Source organism: Rhea pennata, chromosome 1, assembly GCF_028389875.1.
Source record: "Rhea pennata isolate bPtePen1 chromosome 1, bPtePen1.pri, whole genome shotgun sequence".
Taxonomy (NCBI): Eukaryota; Metazoa; Chordata; class Aves; order Rheiformes; family Rheidae; genus Rhea; species Rhea pennata.
Genome location: NC_084663.1, coordinates 153,653,453 through 153,668,716, shown reverse-complemented (window position 1 = coordinate 153,668,716; position 15,264 = coordinate 153,653,453). Strand labels below are relative to the sequence as shown.

General features: G+C 37.8%; 1 protein-coding gene across 5 annotated transcripts in view; it reads left to right on the top strand.

The window, feature by feature from the left end:
- The window catches only part of ARHGEF7 (Rho guanine nucleotide exchange factor 7), a 131,575-nt gene that overhangs the window by 92,644 nt on the left and 23,667 nt on the right, over nt 1-15,264 (top strand). For all 5 annotated transcript variants that reach the window (XM_062601687.1, XM_062601689.1, XM_062601691.1 and 2 more), the window contains 7 exons: nt 3,692-3,830; nt 4,716-4,775; nt 5,944-6,090; nt 7,307-7,393; nt 11,466-11,544; nt 12,839-12,978; nt 13,625-13,849. In XM_062601687.1, the coding sequence (XP_062457671.1) occupies nt 3,692-3,830; nt 4,716-4,775; nt 5,944-6,090; nt 7,307-7,393; nt 11,466-11,544; nt 12,839-12,978; nt 13,625-13,849 (877 nt within the window). The remainder of the gene's footprint in view (nt 1-3,691; nt 3,831-4,715; nt 4,776-5,943; nt 6,091-7,306; nt 7,394-11,465; nt 11,545-12,838; nt 12,979-13,624; nt 13,850-15,264) is intronic.

Genomic DNA, 15,264 nt, shown 5'->3' with positions numbered 1-15,264 from the left:
TCTGTTTTACAATGCCAAAGTTGGAATAAATGGAACAGTGATACGAAAATTAGAAATGCAAATGTGGGTGGAATGGGCTTGGTAACCACAATGATCCTCCTACTGTAGGAGCATTAAATAATTTTTTTAAAAAAAGCATTGTGTTAGTGGATAGCTCAGCAAATACCATTTATATAAAGCATTTGTATGCCCACAGCAGTATGGCAAAAGCTAATGTAATTAGGAATGAGGATTCTTTTTACCTTTGCAATCTAAGAGCAAAGTTAGCATTGTTTGGAACAGTGTTAAAGTGAATGTCCTGCGGTGCTCATGATCAGAATGTATTGTAGTGCATACTGGTATGTTTGGGAGAAAAAAGCAACAAAAAGGTGTGTATAGATAGTGCTGGCTGAAGTGGGTAAGAATAACAGATAATATGAAAGGAAGCAATTTAAAAAGTGAGACAGCAAGGGCTGTGTATGTTAATGAAGCAAACAAAAGGCAAAGAATGAGTTTAAATGTTTGTTTCCTGTTAGTTCTCATAGTAAATGCCTATCCCTTGGAGAGGAAAAAGGGAGAAAAAAAAATGGGGCAGGAGGAATGTACTACATACATGCTCACTTCATTGTGCTGGCCTGGGTGTGGGGTGCATGCAGCCAGAATTAATGGATAAAAACAAACGAAAGTAATGGCATAGAAGAGCAATGTTATACAATTAGTGAACTGAAATTTAAAACCGTTGAGTTCCTGGAGACAGAGAGACTTTCACAGGTAAACTTTGGTAAAGCTTCCTGTAGAAATCCGGCACTGTGCTCTCATTTCTTCACCCTGCTGGAGACAGCTGCCCCCCTGCAGCTGGGTCAGCAGGAGAGGCTCTGTGACCACGCCACAGCCCTTCCACCTAGGGCTGCAGTGAATTAGGCTTTTAAATCCTCCATGAACGAGTAGCTGGTAGTGCTGTAAAAAATGTAAATATTAGTCAAAATCCATTGTCGTCTTTAGGGTTGGACCAGAATCGATCATCAAGTTCTGAAATAGATGTGTGGGTGGTTGTTTTTGTTGTTTTGGTGGGGGGGGGGGAGTGCTGAGTGAGGGATGTGCCTGAGAAGGCTTAAGATATACTTTATCTTGAGCATCAGCACATTCAGAGTTGGGCAGCCTTATTTCTTAAATCTAAACGTAAACCAAAAAAAAAAAAAAAGAAAAAAAAAAAGATCAGGTTTATCTGTATCACATTGTCGTAATTTTCCATGCAATTCAAGCTGAAGAGATATTCCATGAGTTTTAGTTAATTTTGACTAAAACTTGATCTTGCCTTGAGCGGATTTTAGGAAAGGCTGGAGTTTACATGTCACTTGGGAAAGAGATTTGGAAAGTCTGTGGTGTGGAGGTGTGGGCTTTCTAGAGTGTACTGAACTGTTCTCCTTTTGATCTTTAAAATGCAGAGCAGCTGCTGGAAAACTCTCATCTGCTTTCTCAGCTTTGCAGTTTAGAACAGCAAAAATAGTGCATCTGTTTATACCAAGAAGAGCCTGGGCCTGGTTAGAATGGGTATGAAGTGCTCTAAAAGAGGTTGCGTAAAGTTATGCTGTGCCTGGCAGTTCAGAGACAGTATTGCATGCGTTTGAACAAGGCAGTGTAAGTAAACGCAAGTTGACTAAACTGAATACTGTAAAAGCTTGCAATAACTGCATGGAAAAGTACACTGTTATATGAATTTGGGGAAGCTTTAAATTTTTAACAGCCCAGAAGAGAGAGGTTTGGGTGGATGATGGGTAATGCACTAACATAAGATACTTGGTTCATACTCTTGTTTTGTTCTTTTCATCAGTGTGGTTAGACGACACTAATCAGCTGCTAGTTGTTAGCTGTTAGTTGCTCTGGAATGGACAGAGGTGTATGGGGGTTGGGAAGACAGGGTTTTTGGTTTTGTTTTTTTTTTTTCCTTTTATACAGCATGCCTCACTATGGTATTTGAGCATATGTGTTTTGGTGTATTATGACAGTGTCCTAGTGTCCTACCTTTTTTTTTTTTTTTTTTTTTTTTTTTCCTAGAGGAATTGATCAGATCACAGTTTGCTTTCACTTCTGAATGAATACGCCCACCCCTAAAATTGGAGATATTTACCCTTCTAAGTTTGTTGTGCAGGCTTAAATGAAAAGGAGGTTTCTCCAGTGGCATTTCTTTTGTGTTGGAGTAATTGGTTAGCTTGTTAATGTGGCCATAACATACAAGTACTCTTTATTTGTTGCTGTTTGATATTTAACTCTGTGTTTACAAAAAAAAAAAAAAAAAAAAACTAAAAAAATCACAAAACAGTGAATCTGGTAGCTGGCTGAGATTTTATTCGAAAGATGAGTTTATGCTAATAACTAGGGAAAAAATGTTAAGTAGTAATTCTAAACTGTGAGGACTTACTGGTGCTAATCAGTTTGGAAGTAAGGACTTTCTGAATATGTTAGCATAGAATTTAGATGAGTGTCAGAGGAGAATAGCTTTCTTCTGAGAACTAGTAAATTTACAATGAAAAAGGGCTCTCAAAGCATGAGCAACACTATGTGTGGATGTCTGGAATTGCACAACTTGAATGCAGAAAGATCTTACCTTTAATTAATGGCTTTCTGAATTTCCTTTATTTAGATTTTTATCTTAAGAATCTCTTGTTTTTCTGGAACAGGAGTTTTCCAGATAAACCCAACTCCTGCTATCCCTTCCTTTCACCAAGAAAAGGGTTATGTTTTTTTCCTGGTCATATAAGCTCTTGAAAATCCTATCCTTGATCTCTATGTTATTTCTCTGAAATCTTCGCTCTATTAGGAAGCTAGAAATGCAGATACTCTAAGTTCTAGTAAAATTAACTATTTCCCATGATGATCTGTTCAGCTGTGTTAATGTAACAAGTTGAGGGGCCGTGCTGTAAAACAGTTCTCTGAAATGATCCAACTTCAAAAAAAATACTTCTGGATAAATGAAGTGGCAGTTCATGGTATCTGGAGTGTATGGCCTTCTTAAGCCATCTTTGCTGTCAAAACAAGTGTGTTGGGTAATTTTACCCTCAGTGAAGCCATATGAGAATGGACTGCATATTATTTTTTGCTATAATTTACCATTTGTATGACTATTGGTTAGTTGGCCACATTGCAGTAAAACTTGTATGCGTGATACAGGGTTATTGAATACATATATGTGGGGAAAAAGTTCTAAAACATTCCTTGTCTTCACATTAGTGCTTGTCGTCTTCAAAATAGCAATGCTTGGTAAGCTGTTGTACTCAACACTTGATCAGTCGTGGGTCCATTGACTAGTATGTGCTTGGACATTACCTATGTGAATTCCCCTTAAGGTCAGATGTCATGTTATTAGAATAAAAAGCTGAGTAATATACTTAATGTAGTGCAAATGACTTTGTTCTGTAATCCTTGCTTGCATGAGGTAGCATTTTGGAGCAGTCTCTGAGCATCTGTTTCCTAAAATGATCAATTTGATCACATGTCCATTGCTCCTATTGCATTAATGATGGAACCCAAATCTGTAAATGTCTACCTCTGTTTTATGTACCACAAAAATGGATGTCAGCATTTAAAGCAGTTGAAGAACACCTTATTTGATGTCTTGTTTTCTTGAAGAAAGACTATGGTAAAAAAAAATAATATAGTAATTAACTGTCTTGATAATTTGGTCTTAATTTGTTTTAATATCTTGTGTGCACAGTGAGGAGCTAGGAGAATTCATGGAGATGAAAGGTGCCAACAGCCCTGGGATCCTTGTATTGACCACAGGCCTCAGCAAACCTTTTATGCGTCTGGATAAATACCCTACGTTACTCAAAGAACTTGAAAGGCACATGGAGGTATATCTTATCAGCATTTATGTTCCAGCTTAATGATGATTTGACAACAATTATTTTAAAGGTACATGTCAAACATGATGGGACCCAAAATAAAATTTGTTTGCTCTTCCTTCAGCCTTCTAAAAATGGACTCCAGTAATTTAAAACTTAGTGCAGTACGATTTCCAGCAAAAGCTAAATATTTGCAGTAAAATTAGCCAGAGAAGCTGACTTTAACTCCTAGGTCAGTTTTGCCTCGTCTTTGGTTGACTTGATATTGAATTTGTCTCCTGCGCACTACTTGAGGCTGCTTTATTCTATGGAAGGAATGCTACTTCTCCTCTTAACAATTCAGCCTGTTGGACACATCACCGAGATAGCCTCCTTGACTTCTTCTGAACACTGTCCAAAAATGATCATTCTAATGTGGGAAGGTGTGTGAGGAGCTGCTTCTGCATTTGCATTTTATAGGTTAGATTTTTGGGTTGTGGTAGAGGGAAAGAAACAAAAAGCAAATGGGTCTTTGTCTTGTCACATGTTTTAATTTCAGTCAGTCAGTGACAGCATGCTGTCTTAGTCTGGAAGGAATATATGGGTTGTGACAAAGATAGCTAACATGACAAATTGGAAATCAGTCTTTGATCCACCAGGTCTTGCAAAATTTGCTTGGCTCTCTTAAGCGTAAGTAGAAATGTTATAGGTGACTCTTCATTTTCACTACAAGCAAGACCACCGAAGTTTGATATAAAAGTAGGAAGGCTGTGAAAAGAGAACAAATAGGTCGAAAACTTTTTTTTATTTGTTACAGGATTGTTTTGTTTGTTTACAGTTAAGCCTCTACAAAGAGTTTTATTGCTTTTACTAGAACTAAAAGTATTACTGTATTTTTTTTCCTCTTGTTTTTAGGATTATCATCCGGATCGGACAGATATACAAAAATCCATGACTGCCTTCAAAAATCTTTCTGTAAGAGTGATGAAAAATAGATAGCTATTTTAAGGAGAATGTTTGCTAATTTCACCTCTCTTTAGTTGTGTTTTTTTAAAGTAAAACTCTTCATATATTTTTGTCTAAGAAATTTTTATGCAAGAAAATTTTGAAAATCTGAAAATTGATGCTGTGTGTGGACAGAGCTAAAGATGGCAATTTATTGGGAAGTTACAGCAAATAGACTGTCAACGTAACAGAGCTACGCATGCATTCCTCCCCTCTCAGTCTGCCTCATGCTTCATCTCCACTTTTCACTAGTGCTAGCGTAACTAGTGGCTTAGCAAAGGGCTTCTTTACAACACTTAGAGTATATTTTTTGAGGTTTCCTTCTAGATTAATGATGTCAGAGTTGAGGGATGTAGGAGGAAAGGGAAAGTGCTAATAAAACTTAGATGATGTAGAACTCTTAGTGATAGTCAGGAGGGACAAGTCTGATTTGAGCGGATGAGCTATCTACTAAGAGATGTAACTAGCTTATGTTTAACACAATCTTGATTACTAAATAGTTATAGTTTTAAGAAGTGAGGGCTGGTGGAAGCCTAGTATTTTTTATTTTTTAAGCACAAATTTGATGTTGTCTGTGTTCCAAAGAAGCTTGGGGATCCCATTCTGTGGGGTGGTCTACAAACAGGAGGAAGCAATTCTCATTGAAGTAATTCTCATTCTGTAGAATTCAGATGAATTGAGTGGGAGTATAGCTAGTAGACATGTTATAAAAACAGGTGCACAAGGTCGTACACGCATTGTTTGCACAGTTGGTGCAACTCTTCTTACTACAGAAAGATACTTCATTATATGATCATGAATATACATGACAACTATTTTACTCTTTTGTGCTTAGTCTAGCCTTTTTTGTTTAGAAATATGTTGTTGGCTTAAAATTCTTAGGAAAGAATTTGAAAAACATGGCTGTGAGTATAAATTAGGTTACTGAGGTCAGTATATTGAAAGGAAAAGTAAATATTGAAATTAACAAAACATTTTATAAAAAATACTGCTAGTAGTTGTCTAAATGAGATGCTTTAAATTAGATACTGTCTTTTGTATACTACGAGCAGAATAGTAAATAAAACCGTAGTGCCATTTTGACCCTTATTATACTGCAATCAGTTAAATTGATGGTATTTTTCCCTATGTCTACTAGGCACAATGTCAAGAAGTACGGAAACGGAAAGAACTTGAACTACAAATACTGACAGAAGCTATCCGTTGTTGGGAAGGAGAAGACATTAAAACACTTGGCAATGTGATTTATATGTCCCAGGTCATGATTCAGTGTGCTGGCAGTGAGGTAATGTAGTTCCAATCTTCATTGTTAGTCTTTCTTTTCCTTCTGCAATTAAATTAATAATAATCATTGTGTAGCAGAAGTAAACAATGCTTCAGAGCATTCAGGTCTTTCTGTTCTGATTTAAGATGTTTGTCATGAAAAAAAACTTTCTCATAGGTGGATGGTCTCGGCTATAAAATTGGCTGAAACATAGCCAAATATAGCAGTTAAACATTTTAAGATGATTTTAAGGGACTGTTTCCAAAATACATAATACAGAAGAGGATTCTCCATACATAGTTCTGTTACAGAATCATTTGGCAAAGCAAATATTACTGCATGTTTAAACGACAAAAACTTCTAAATATCATATTGTGTGGTGTCTAAGGCCCACTTCTCCCTCACAGTTTTGATCACCTTGCTTGGTTTTAAAATACCTATTTTAAAATAAAAGCTTGAGAAACAAGTGGTTTTAGAGAATTAGGATAAGAGAAAACGTAGGTATTTTGGAGTCCACATGTTAATTATAGACCTTACTTTACAGCACCTGAAAATCTCTGCTGTTTAATTAGAAAATTTAGCAGTATTCTATTCATTAGCTAGTAGAGAAGCATCTAATTCACAGCATACATTACCACAACTGGCATCAAAAGGAAAACTGGCAGACTCTACAGAAAGACCAGAAGATTGGTCAGAAGGTGCTGTGAGTTTCAGTGACCAGAAACAGAACAAAGCAGGGAGTATTTTCATTGCAAATATAAACATATTGCTTTTCTTGTATATTCCTTTTCCACTTCAGTATTATATATCCCACATCATAAAAAAATCTGATCTCTCCAATTTGAAACATCAAGGCCTTGACATATTAAGTGTGTCCATCTAAACTGTATTAAGAGATAACATCCAATATATAATTTTGGTTTTGCTGAAATCAGTGAAACGCTATCAAATTAAACATAGTATTTCACCCAGAATGTAAAATTTTTATATTTAAAATATTTGGCTGTACTCTCAAGGGAATAGTATGGGTATGTGTTACTCACACTTTTCAAGTAGAAAATCAAATAATTCTTGCTTTTTCTTTTTATTATTTTTATGTAGTGTTAATTTTACCAATGGCAAAAACTTGTTGTGTAACTATGGAATTATAACTCTGGAAATGGTTTTAGTTAAAAACCAAAAAATAGAGGTGAGGGAGCTTGTGATGTCTTATTTACACTTTTTTTTTCTTGATAAGGAAAAGAATGAAAGATACCTTCTTCTGTTCCCTAACATTTTGCTAATGTTGTCTGCCAGCCCGAGAATGAGTGGGTTCATCTATCAGGTAAAGTAATATTTGTACATATGTGTATAAATGTGTTGGAGATGGTGTTTTTTCTTCGAATGATGATTCATAGAAAACTTGAAAAGAGCTATTAAACTTCTGCAAAGTTTAGAAAAGATGGTTTCTACAATAAGATCTAGTGATCTGGTTTATATAATACTGGGCTAGAGGGTGAAGCCTGGGTTCGATTTTTGCAGCTGATGCACTGTGTGACAATGAACAAGTTATTTAACCTTCTGTACTTGTTAGTTCATGAAAGGAAATATCAGTAGCTTTTTAGATCCACATAGGAAAGTGGTGTTGTACAGGTTTGGTAGTGCTCTTGCAGCTGCTGCTTGAGTCTTGCCAAAAGACTCAAGCAGCTCAGGAAGTGTGGGTTAGATGAGTGCACAGTGACGTGGATTGAGAACTGGCTGAAAGGCAGAGCTCAGAGGATCATCATCAGTAGCATGGAATCCAGTTGGAGGCCTGTGGCTAATGGAGTCCCCCAGGGCTCAGGACTGGGTCCCATCCTGTTCAACTTCTTCATCAATGACCTGGATGAGGGGACAGAGTGCCTCCTCAGCAAGTTTGCTGGTGATACCAAGCTGGGAGGAGTGGCTGATACACCTGAGGGCTGTGCTGCCATTCCGAGAGACCTGGACAGGCTGCAGAGATGGGCAGAGAGGAACCTCCTGAGGTTCAACAAGGGCAATTGCAGAGTCCTGCACCTAGGGAGAAATAACTGCATGCACCAGTACAAGCTGGAGGCTGACCTGCTGGAGAGCAGCTCTGCAGAGAAGGACCTGAGAGTGCTGGTGGATGACAAGTTGACCACATGCCAGCAATGTGCCCTTGTGACCAGGAAGGCCAGTGGTATCCTGGGGTGAATTAGGAAGAGTGTTGCCAGCAGGTGGAGGGAGGTGATCCTGCCCCTCTCCTCAGCCCTGGGGAGGCCTCATCTAAAGCACTACATCAAGTTCTGGGCTCCCCAGGACGAGAGAGACATGGAGCTACTGGAGAGAGTCCAGCGTAGGGCTACGAAGATGACCAGAGGGCTGGAGCACCTGCCCTGTGAGGAACGGCTGTGAGAGCTGGGCCTGTTTAGCCTGGGGAGGAGAAGACTGAGGGGGGATCTTATCAATGCATACAAGTACCTGAAGGGAGGGTGTCAAGGGGACAGGGACAAACTCTTCAGTTGCCCCGTGTGACAGGACAAGAGGCAATGGGCAGAAATTGAAGCACAGGAAGTTCTGCCTGACCGTGAGGGGGAATTTCTTCCCTGTGAGAGTGACGGAGCACTGGCACAGGTTGCCCAGAGAGGTTGTGGAGTCTCCTTCTCTGGAGATCTTCAAGGCCCACCTGGATGCAGCCGTGTCTAACATGCTCTAGGTGACCCTGTTTAGCAGGGGGGTTGGACTAGATGATCTCCAGAGGTCCCTTCCAACCTTACTGATTTTATTCTATGACTCTAAAATTGTGCAGCGCTCTTAAGCTTGTGTTGGTGTGAGTTAGGCTGTCCTGCCATCTAGTCCTTTAGGTGTGTCAACATCAGCATGTTGTTTTCAAATCAGAAGAGCATTTCTGAAATTAATCTTACCTAGATGTCCCTTTTTACTGTCCTTTTGGGTCACGCTGTGGAAGTAGTCTTAGAGTTCAAAACTAGATTCTCTTTGAATGAAGCTAAATTGAAAGATGTGCTCCAGAAGTGCACCTGATCTGCTCCAAGTTACCAATTGGCATTCAGTCCGAGGCACCAGCCTAGAGTTAGCCCAGTGTAAGAGCACCTGAAATACACATAAAACGTGGCCTTCAGGACCCTAGCACCCGCTATGTCACTTCACAAATCAGCTAATCACTGCTGCTGGAGATGTTCTTTGAGCTCTCTAGTGTTTCTCTGTAGATGAACACTTTTTGCCTCCTTTCCCACTACAGAAATAGAGTGACCTTGCTACAGCACAGTAGGATCAGTGCTAGTTGCGTTTGCTCTGCTGTTGGTTCTTGGGTACCTTTCCCAGAAGCGTTTTGGGTTTATAGTTCCAAGGACTCCTAAGAGCTGAAGTTGAAGCAAACACACGGTCCTTAACTTCTTGAAGTCTTTATAAGTGTTCTTCAGTGAGTATTGCTCCATGGTTTTCAGACATCACAGTCAAACACCAAAAGCAAGGGGAAAAACTGAAACAAAGTTCTTCAAGGAGTAGAAGATTTCACCAGCTATAAGTACTTCTGTAAACCATGTTCTTGAACAGTTTGTTTCTTTTCTCTGAGTTTCCCTCTGTTGAATGCAAAACTGGTGATTTCATGTTAAGTTCTCAAATTGATTTTCCCAACACTGAGAACTTCTCGGATTCTAATGACTACATTTGCACAGCAAGACAAAGTTATTTCGTCACATTATTTCAACATGTTATGTCTATGAACCAGTGGCCAAGAGCTGTATATGGTTTGCACATCAGATGCATTCTGGATTTATTCAGCGTTCCTTGTCTCAGAACTCCTTCAGCCTTTCCCAGAGAAACCATGCCATTGAAAACAGTATATTTATGCCCTTCTGTCCCTGGTTGGTGCACACCTACTTCTAAGGAGCAGAAGATCATTCCTAATCCCCACAGTTCAGATGTAAACCAAATAAGCTTTGGTGTACACCTTGCCCTATATATATTTCTGAATATTCCAGTTATTGGCAGGCTTCAGCTATTCTAGTTTATAGTGCTTACATCCACCACATGAGGCAATGGGAAGTAACTTTTAGCAGTGGTAAACTGAAGTTGTTGTAAGGTGTACAAGACATGCTTTGCAAGAGGGATTCACAGTTCTTTGCTGACAGAAAGGGAGTATAGATGGTTCACATAAGTTCAGTTCCAGCTTTTATATATGTTCTGTTGACTTTATACCCCTTCTCTTCATGTGCCTCAGTTGATCTTCATCTTTCTATACAGCTAGTCTTTTGCTTAGTGTATCCCCCTTTTCACCTATCCAAGCTGTTCTTGTACCCCTCTCTGTGTGGCTGTACATTCTGTTACTTATGCACCAGCAACACTTGAAAACCAAGAAAGAGGATTTAGGCCACATCGTAGTACATAACATGACCACATTTCCTCCAGTGAAGAAGCTGTTACAGGAAAGCTCTATCTTTTGGCATCTTGGGCTTGAGCATTCTTTGCGCAAACATAATACGAAGTGAATTGGGTTGCCAGGCTTGTAAGAAACCTTTGTTCTATCATTCAGTAAGAAACCTTTGTTCTATCATTCAGTAATAAAAATCCACGGGTTCTTTTTTTTTCTATTTGCACTTTTTCGAGTATGTGCTGAACAGTGATTTTGTGCAGGGGAATAAAAGGTCCATCTTAAAGAACTTTAATAGAAGTTGCATTTTTGGTAAAGCCTCTTATCCTGACAGTGTTCAATGTTAATCTCTTCTTCAGTGTTTTTAGAGGGGGTAATATGTTACCTTAAATTTACTTTCTTTTCCAGCTTTATTGGATTTAAAATGAGAGGTTATCTTCTGCAAAATTAATATGTTCTTCTGAAACTTTACAGACTACTTTGAAGGAATTGAGTAGTGGGGATGTTAGAGACCTAAATCTTCACTTAAACAAAAAAAAAAAAAAAAAAAAAAAAAAAAAAACCCAAAAAAAAAAAACCCTACACATTTGTCGTGTGTTTATGAACATACTTATACCACAGACCTTATTTTAAGAGCTAATCAGGCAGTTCATAAACAAATGTGCTTGAAGATCAGTCACTATTGCCTCCAAGTGTGTAACGTGGATATACTTGAAGGTTTTAACTCCAATTAATTTAAGGCTGTAATGAATGACTGATGATGTGTTTGTATGGATTTGTAGCCTGCTCAGATTTCAAGCTGGCTCCTTAAAGTCACAGATGTCACCTGCAAAAGTTAAGCATATGAAAATTTCCATTGCAAGCTGTCTGTGTGGATTTTTAAATATTTTATACCCATCAGTATGCTTGCATTTGCTGATGTACTTCATGTGCCTGTCTTTGTTCAGAGCTTTAAATGTTTATATCCTGTACCTGGTAATGTTTTTGTATGTTTTGGATTTAACTGAAGTGTTAACTGCTTTTATAGGGAAAACTACCAATGACAGGAATGACTATCACGAAGCTAGAAGACAGTGAAAATCATAAAAATGCATTTGAAATATCAGGTAATGGCCATAAATATTTTTATTTACTATTTACTCCAGTGTATTATCTTTCAAATATTAGATTATGCAAACTTTATGAAACAGGTACCCGGAGTTTCAGTTAAGTGTTTTTTTTTTTTTTTTTTTTTTTTTTTTTTTTTTTTTTTTTTAACACCTGTTTTATGCAGTTAGCTGATTCATTTTTCCATGGATTCATTCTCAAATTTCTGTACCCTAATGGATAGAGGGCAAGGCATCGAAGAATATCCTATACAGTCAACCCATTCAAGCTATGCTACTCTAGAAGGAAGGGAGTTCCAGAGGCTCTGGAAGAGCTTTAATCAAGAGCGCTTTTTTTTTTTTTTTTTTTTTCTTTTTTTTTTTTCCCTAGGACTGATTTGTCTCCTCACTGAGACATCAGTGTCTCTGCTGATCATGATTGCAGTTGCACTTGCTGTGGGAATTTTCTGTCTGTTAGATACTCTGTTTCAGCATATACTTTAATTCCATAGTGGCTTTTAAAGAACTGCAGGCCCATTACTGAAGTCAGAATTCTGGGAAGATATACTGCAGAGCAGGATCCACACTGTGGAGCTCTGTACTTTCTTTTAGTTCGTGGATCACTTCTGTCTTCAGGCAGTTTTGTTAGGGTAACTTTGACTCTCTGAAGTGGCAGGCAGTGTCACACATCTGTGCTGTGATAATGAAGGAAATGGCTGTTGCTGGTGCTTGTTCTTCTGAGATAATAGCTATGAAGCTGATCTCAAGTAACTCCATTGTAAACTCATTACATACCTTAACTGCAGCAAAGTAAAATTAATTTCCCAAGTACCTTTCACCTCAGCTCTAATATTGGATTTAGACTGAGATTATGGCTTTTCCTGGGGGAACATCAGTGAAATGCACTGTATTGCAGCTGATAAGCTGAAGAATCTGTTAGGCTGTATGCTGGCTTTTTTGAGGGATTGGAGAAGCTGTAAGGCTACTAGATTATTCTGCTGGAGCTTAGGACAAGCCTGTCTCCTACATCTCTTTCTTACCGTAAGAGTTATTTTTTAGTTAAGGGAGTTAAAAAAAAAAAAAAAAAAAAAAAAAAAAAAAAAAAAAAAAAATTCCCAAGCTTGGCTCAGGAGCAAATGCATGGAGGAAATACCATGACATGGAAAAGTGAGATGCTGTGGTACTGAAAATGCTAGTTAAAACTTTCACATAGTATTTAGGGGATTTAACATTTTAGGGAATGTGTGTTTTTATAATCATGGCAGACTGACTATATCATTTTTATGTGACTTCTGACATTGTATGTCTTTTCTAGGAAATATGATTGAAAGGATACTAGTCTCTTGTAACAACCAACAGGATTTGCATGAATGGGTGGACCACCTGCAGAAACAAACCAAAGTCACAACTGTTGGGAATCCCACCATTAAACCTCACTCTGTGCCATCTCACACGGTAAGAAATACCTTATGGGCTGAAGTGAATAAGCAGCATATACTGTTATAACTATGTAAAGCATTTTCTTTAGCCATTAGTAACAGTGATATGAATGTATTTATGACCCCAATTTGGGTCATAGGATCATTCTGTTATTAATTGTTTGAACTAAGAGTAAAATGATTACTTTTTAGTTTAGTAGTTCAGCCTAGGAAGGGTAAAAGAAAATTCTTTGTTGTTACTTTTTAATATTTTGACTTAGTAGAACACGTATCATTTTTAAGTGTCTTTAAAAGAGTAAGTTTTAATTGGTGATATGCCTGACAGTCTGTGGAGAAGCAGTTTCAGGTACTTCTTTTGGGTTCTGAATTAGAGTTGTTCTGTCTGAATGGATCTTAATTTAGATCCATCCTTAGTGGTGAGAGAAATGGAAGCAAGGCTGCTTGTAGCTGTTTTTCCTTTAGTATATGTTCTTTCTGTGGCATGCACAAAAACCTTTTTTGAGCTCCATTTTTTCCAAATAATAATTCAGTGTTAAAGTTTCTGAAGGCTAGGTGTAATAAACATAAATGCTAGGCAACTGGTGGAATTATTTGACTAGTCTTTGATATTTTATCTTCATCATAGTAATATACTTTCTTTCCTTTCCTGTAATCATTGACAGCTTCCTTCCCATCCAGTAACGCCCTCCAGCAAGCATTCAGACAGCAAGCCAATACCACTGACTCCTGCTTACCACACTCTCCCACATCCATCCCATCATGGGACTCCACATACCACGATAAATTGGGGACCTCTGGAACCTCCTAAAACTCCCAAGCCTTGGAGTCTGAGCTGTTTACGGCCTGCACCTCCGTTACGGCCTTCAGCAGCTCTTTGTTATAAAGAGGTGAGATGCTGTAGCCAAGAAATAATACTGTGCAGCAGACCTACTGTGAGAAGTTTAACTCTCTTCTTTTGATACCATCATTTTACAGTTTTGTGCATGTGTTTTATATAGAAGATGCTTCAACAGCTACTGATGAAGTGGACTAGTGATGCTGGTAATGGACTAGTAGATGGTGTTAATGATGATGATTATTTGAAGCAGGGATTTAGTCTTGCAGCTCAAATAACAAGGCTCAATAGGAAAGGATTTTTCTTTTCCCCTTCTCGCTACCATTCAACCCCCTTATTTCTGCTTTTTGTCCAGTCAGATGGGAAAAACTTTTTAAACGAATGATTCCAGTACTGTCTATTGACAGTAACCACTTTTTTTTTTGTTGTCATTGTTAAAATCCAAATAACTTTTTTACTTTCAGTTATATTGTAATTGATGGTTAATGTCACTGTTGACCAAAAAATAAATGTTTAGAATTTGAGGTGCTGTCATAGTTTGTAATTAGCATATGATATGAAACAGGAGTCAGTCTGTTCCAAGCAAAATACAAAGTATTGTCTTCAACCACAATAGAATAGTGGTTTTAGGTTAATTTGGTGTTGCTGCTACTTTTTGCAGTCCTATGAATGTTAAGAAAACATTTGATTTATACACACTCATAGGAGAATCCCGGAACAATATCTTTTGTTTTGGTATCTTTGTGTGTCATGCATTCTCATGATTCTAATTTAGTATGAAAAAACAGGGCCTAAAAAGAGGCATACAGATATGCCTATGAGCATTTTATTATGCAAGCATGAGATGTTGACAGAACAATGTTATTTTACAGACATGTCCTTTGCAGTTTCTTAAAAATTGACTAGGAGTTGACTTCTTTCTTAAAATGGATATTTTCTTAAAAAAAAAAAAAAAAAAAAAAAGAGGGGACACAGTACAGCTTGATTGTGAGGTTTTAAAATTTGTGGTGGGTTGTCTTTTTGTAAAGCCTCTGTGCAACAGGGGAAAAGTGATAGGTGGTCTCCAGTTGAAAGGTTAGTATTTAGGCTTATTTGTTACAAGACATTCTCTTGTTTAGCTGTAGTATATGGTGCTCATCTCATCATCAGTTAAATTCCTTTCATGCCTCTGTCTATATGGCACTAAGCTCTCAAATGTAGTACAATTTCACTCTTCTTTACAGTGTTTAGCATATAATGATATTCAAAACCTATCTTCATCCTCTTTCGTCTGTGTCCTGCTCATTCACCTTTTCACTTTCTTGTTCTGTACTTTTATAGAGGATGTCTTATATCCTTAAGGTAAGGGGTAGACCAGTATATTCTTTTGTGTTCCTGTAAATTAGCATGACCTAGTTTTTGAGCAGAAATGCTGTACTCGTTGCTTATTTATTTATTTACTTTTTTATTTTATTTTTCTTTTTTTTG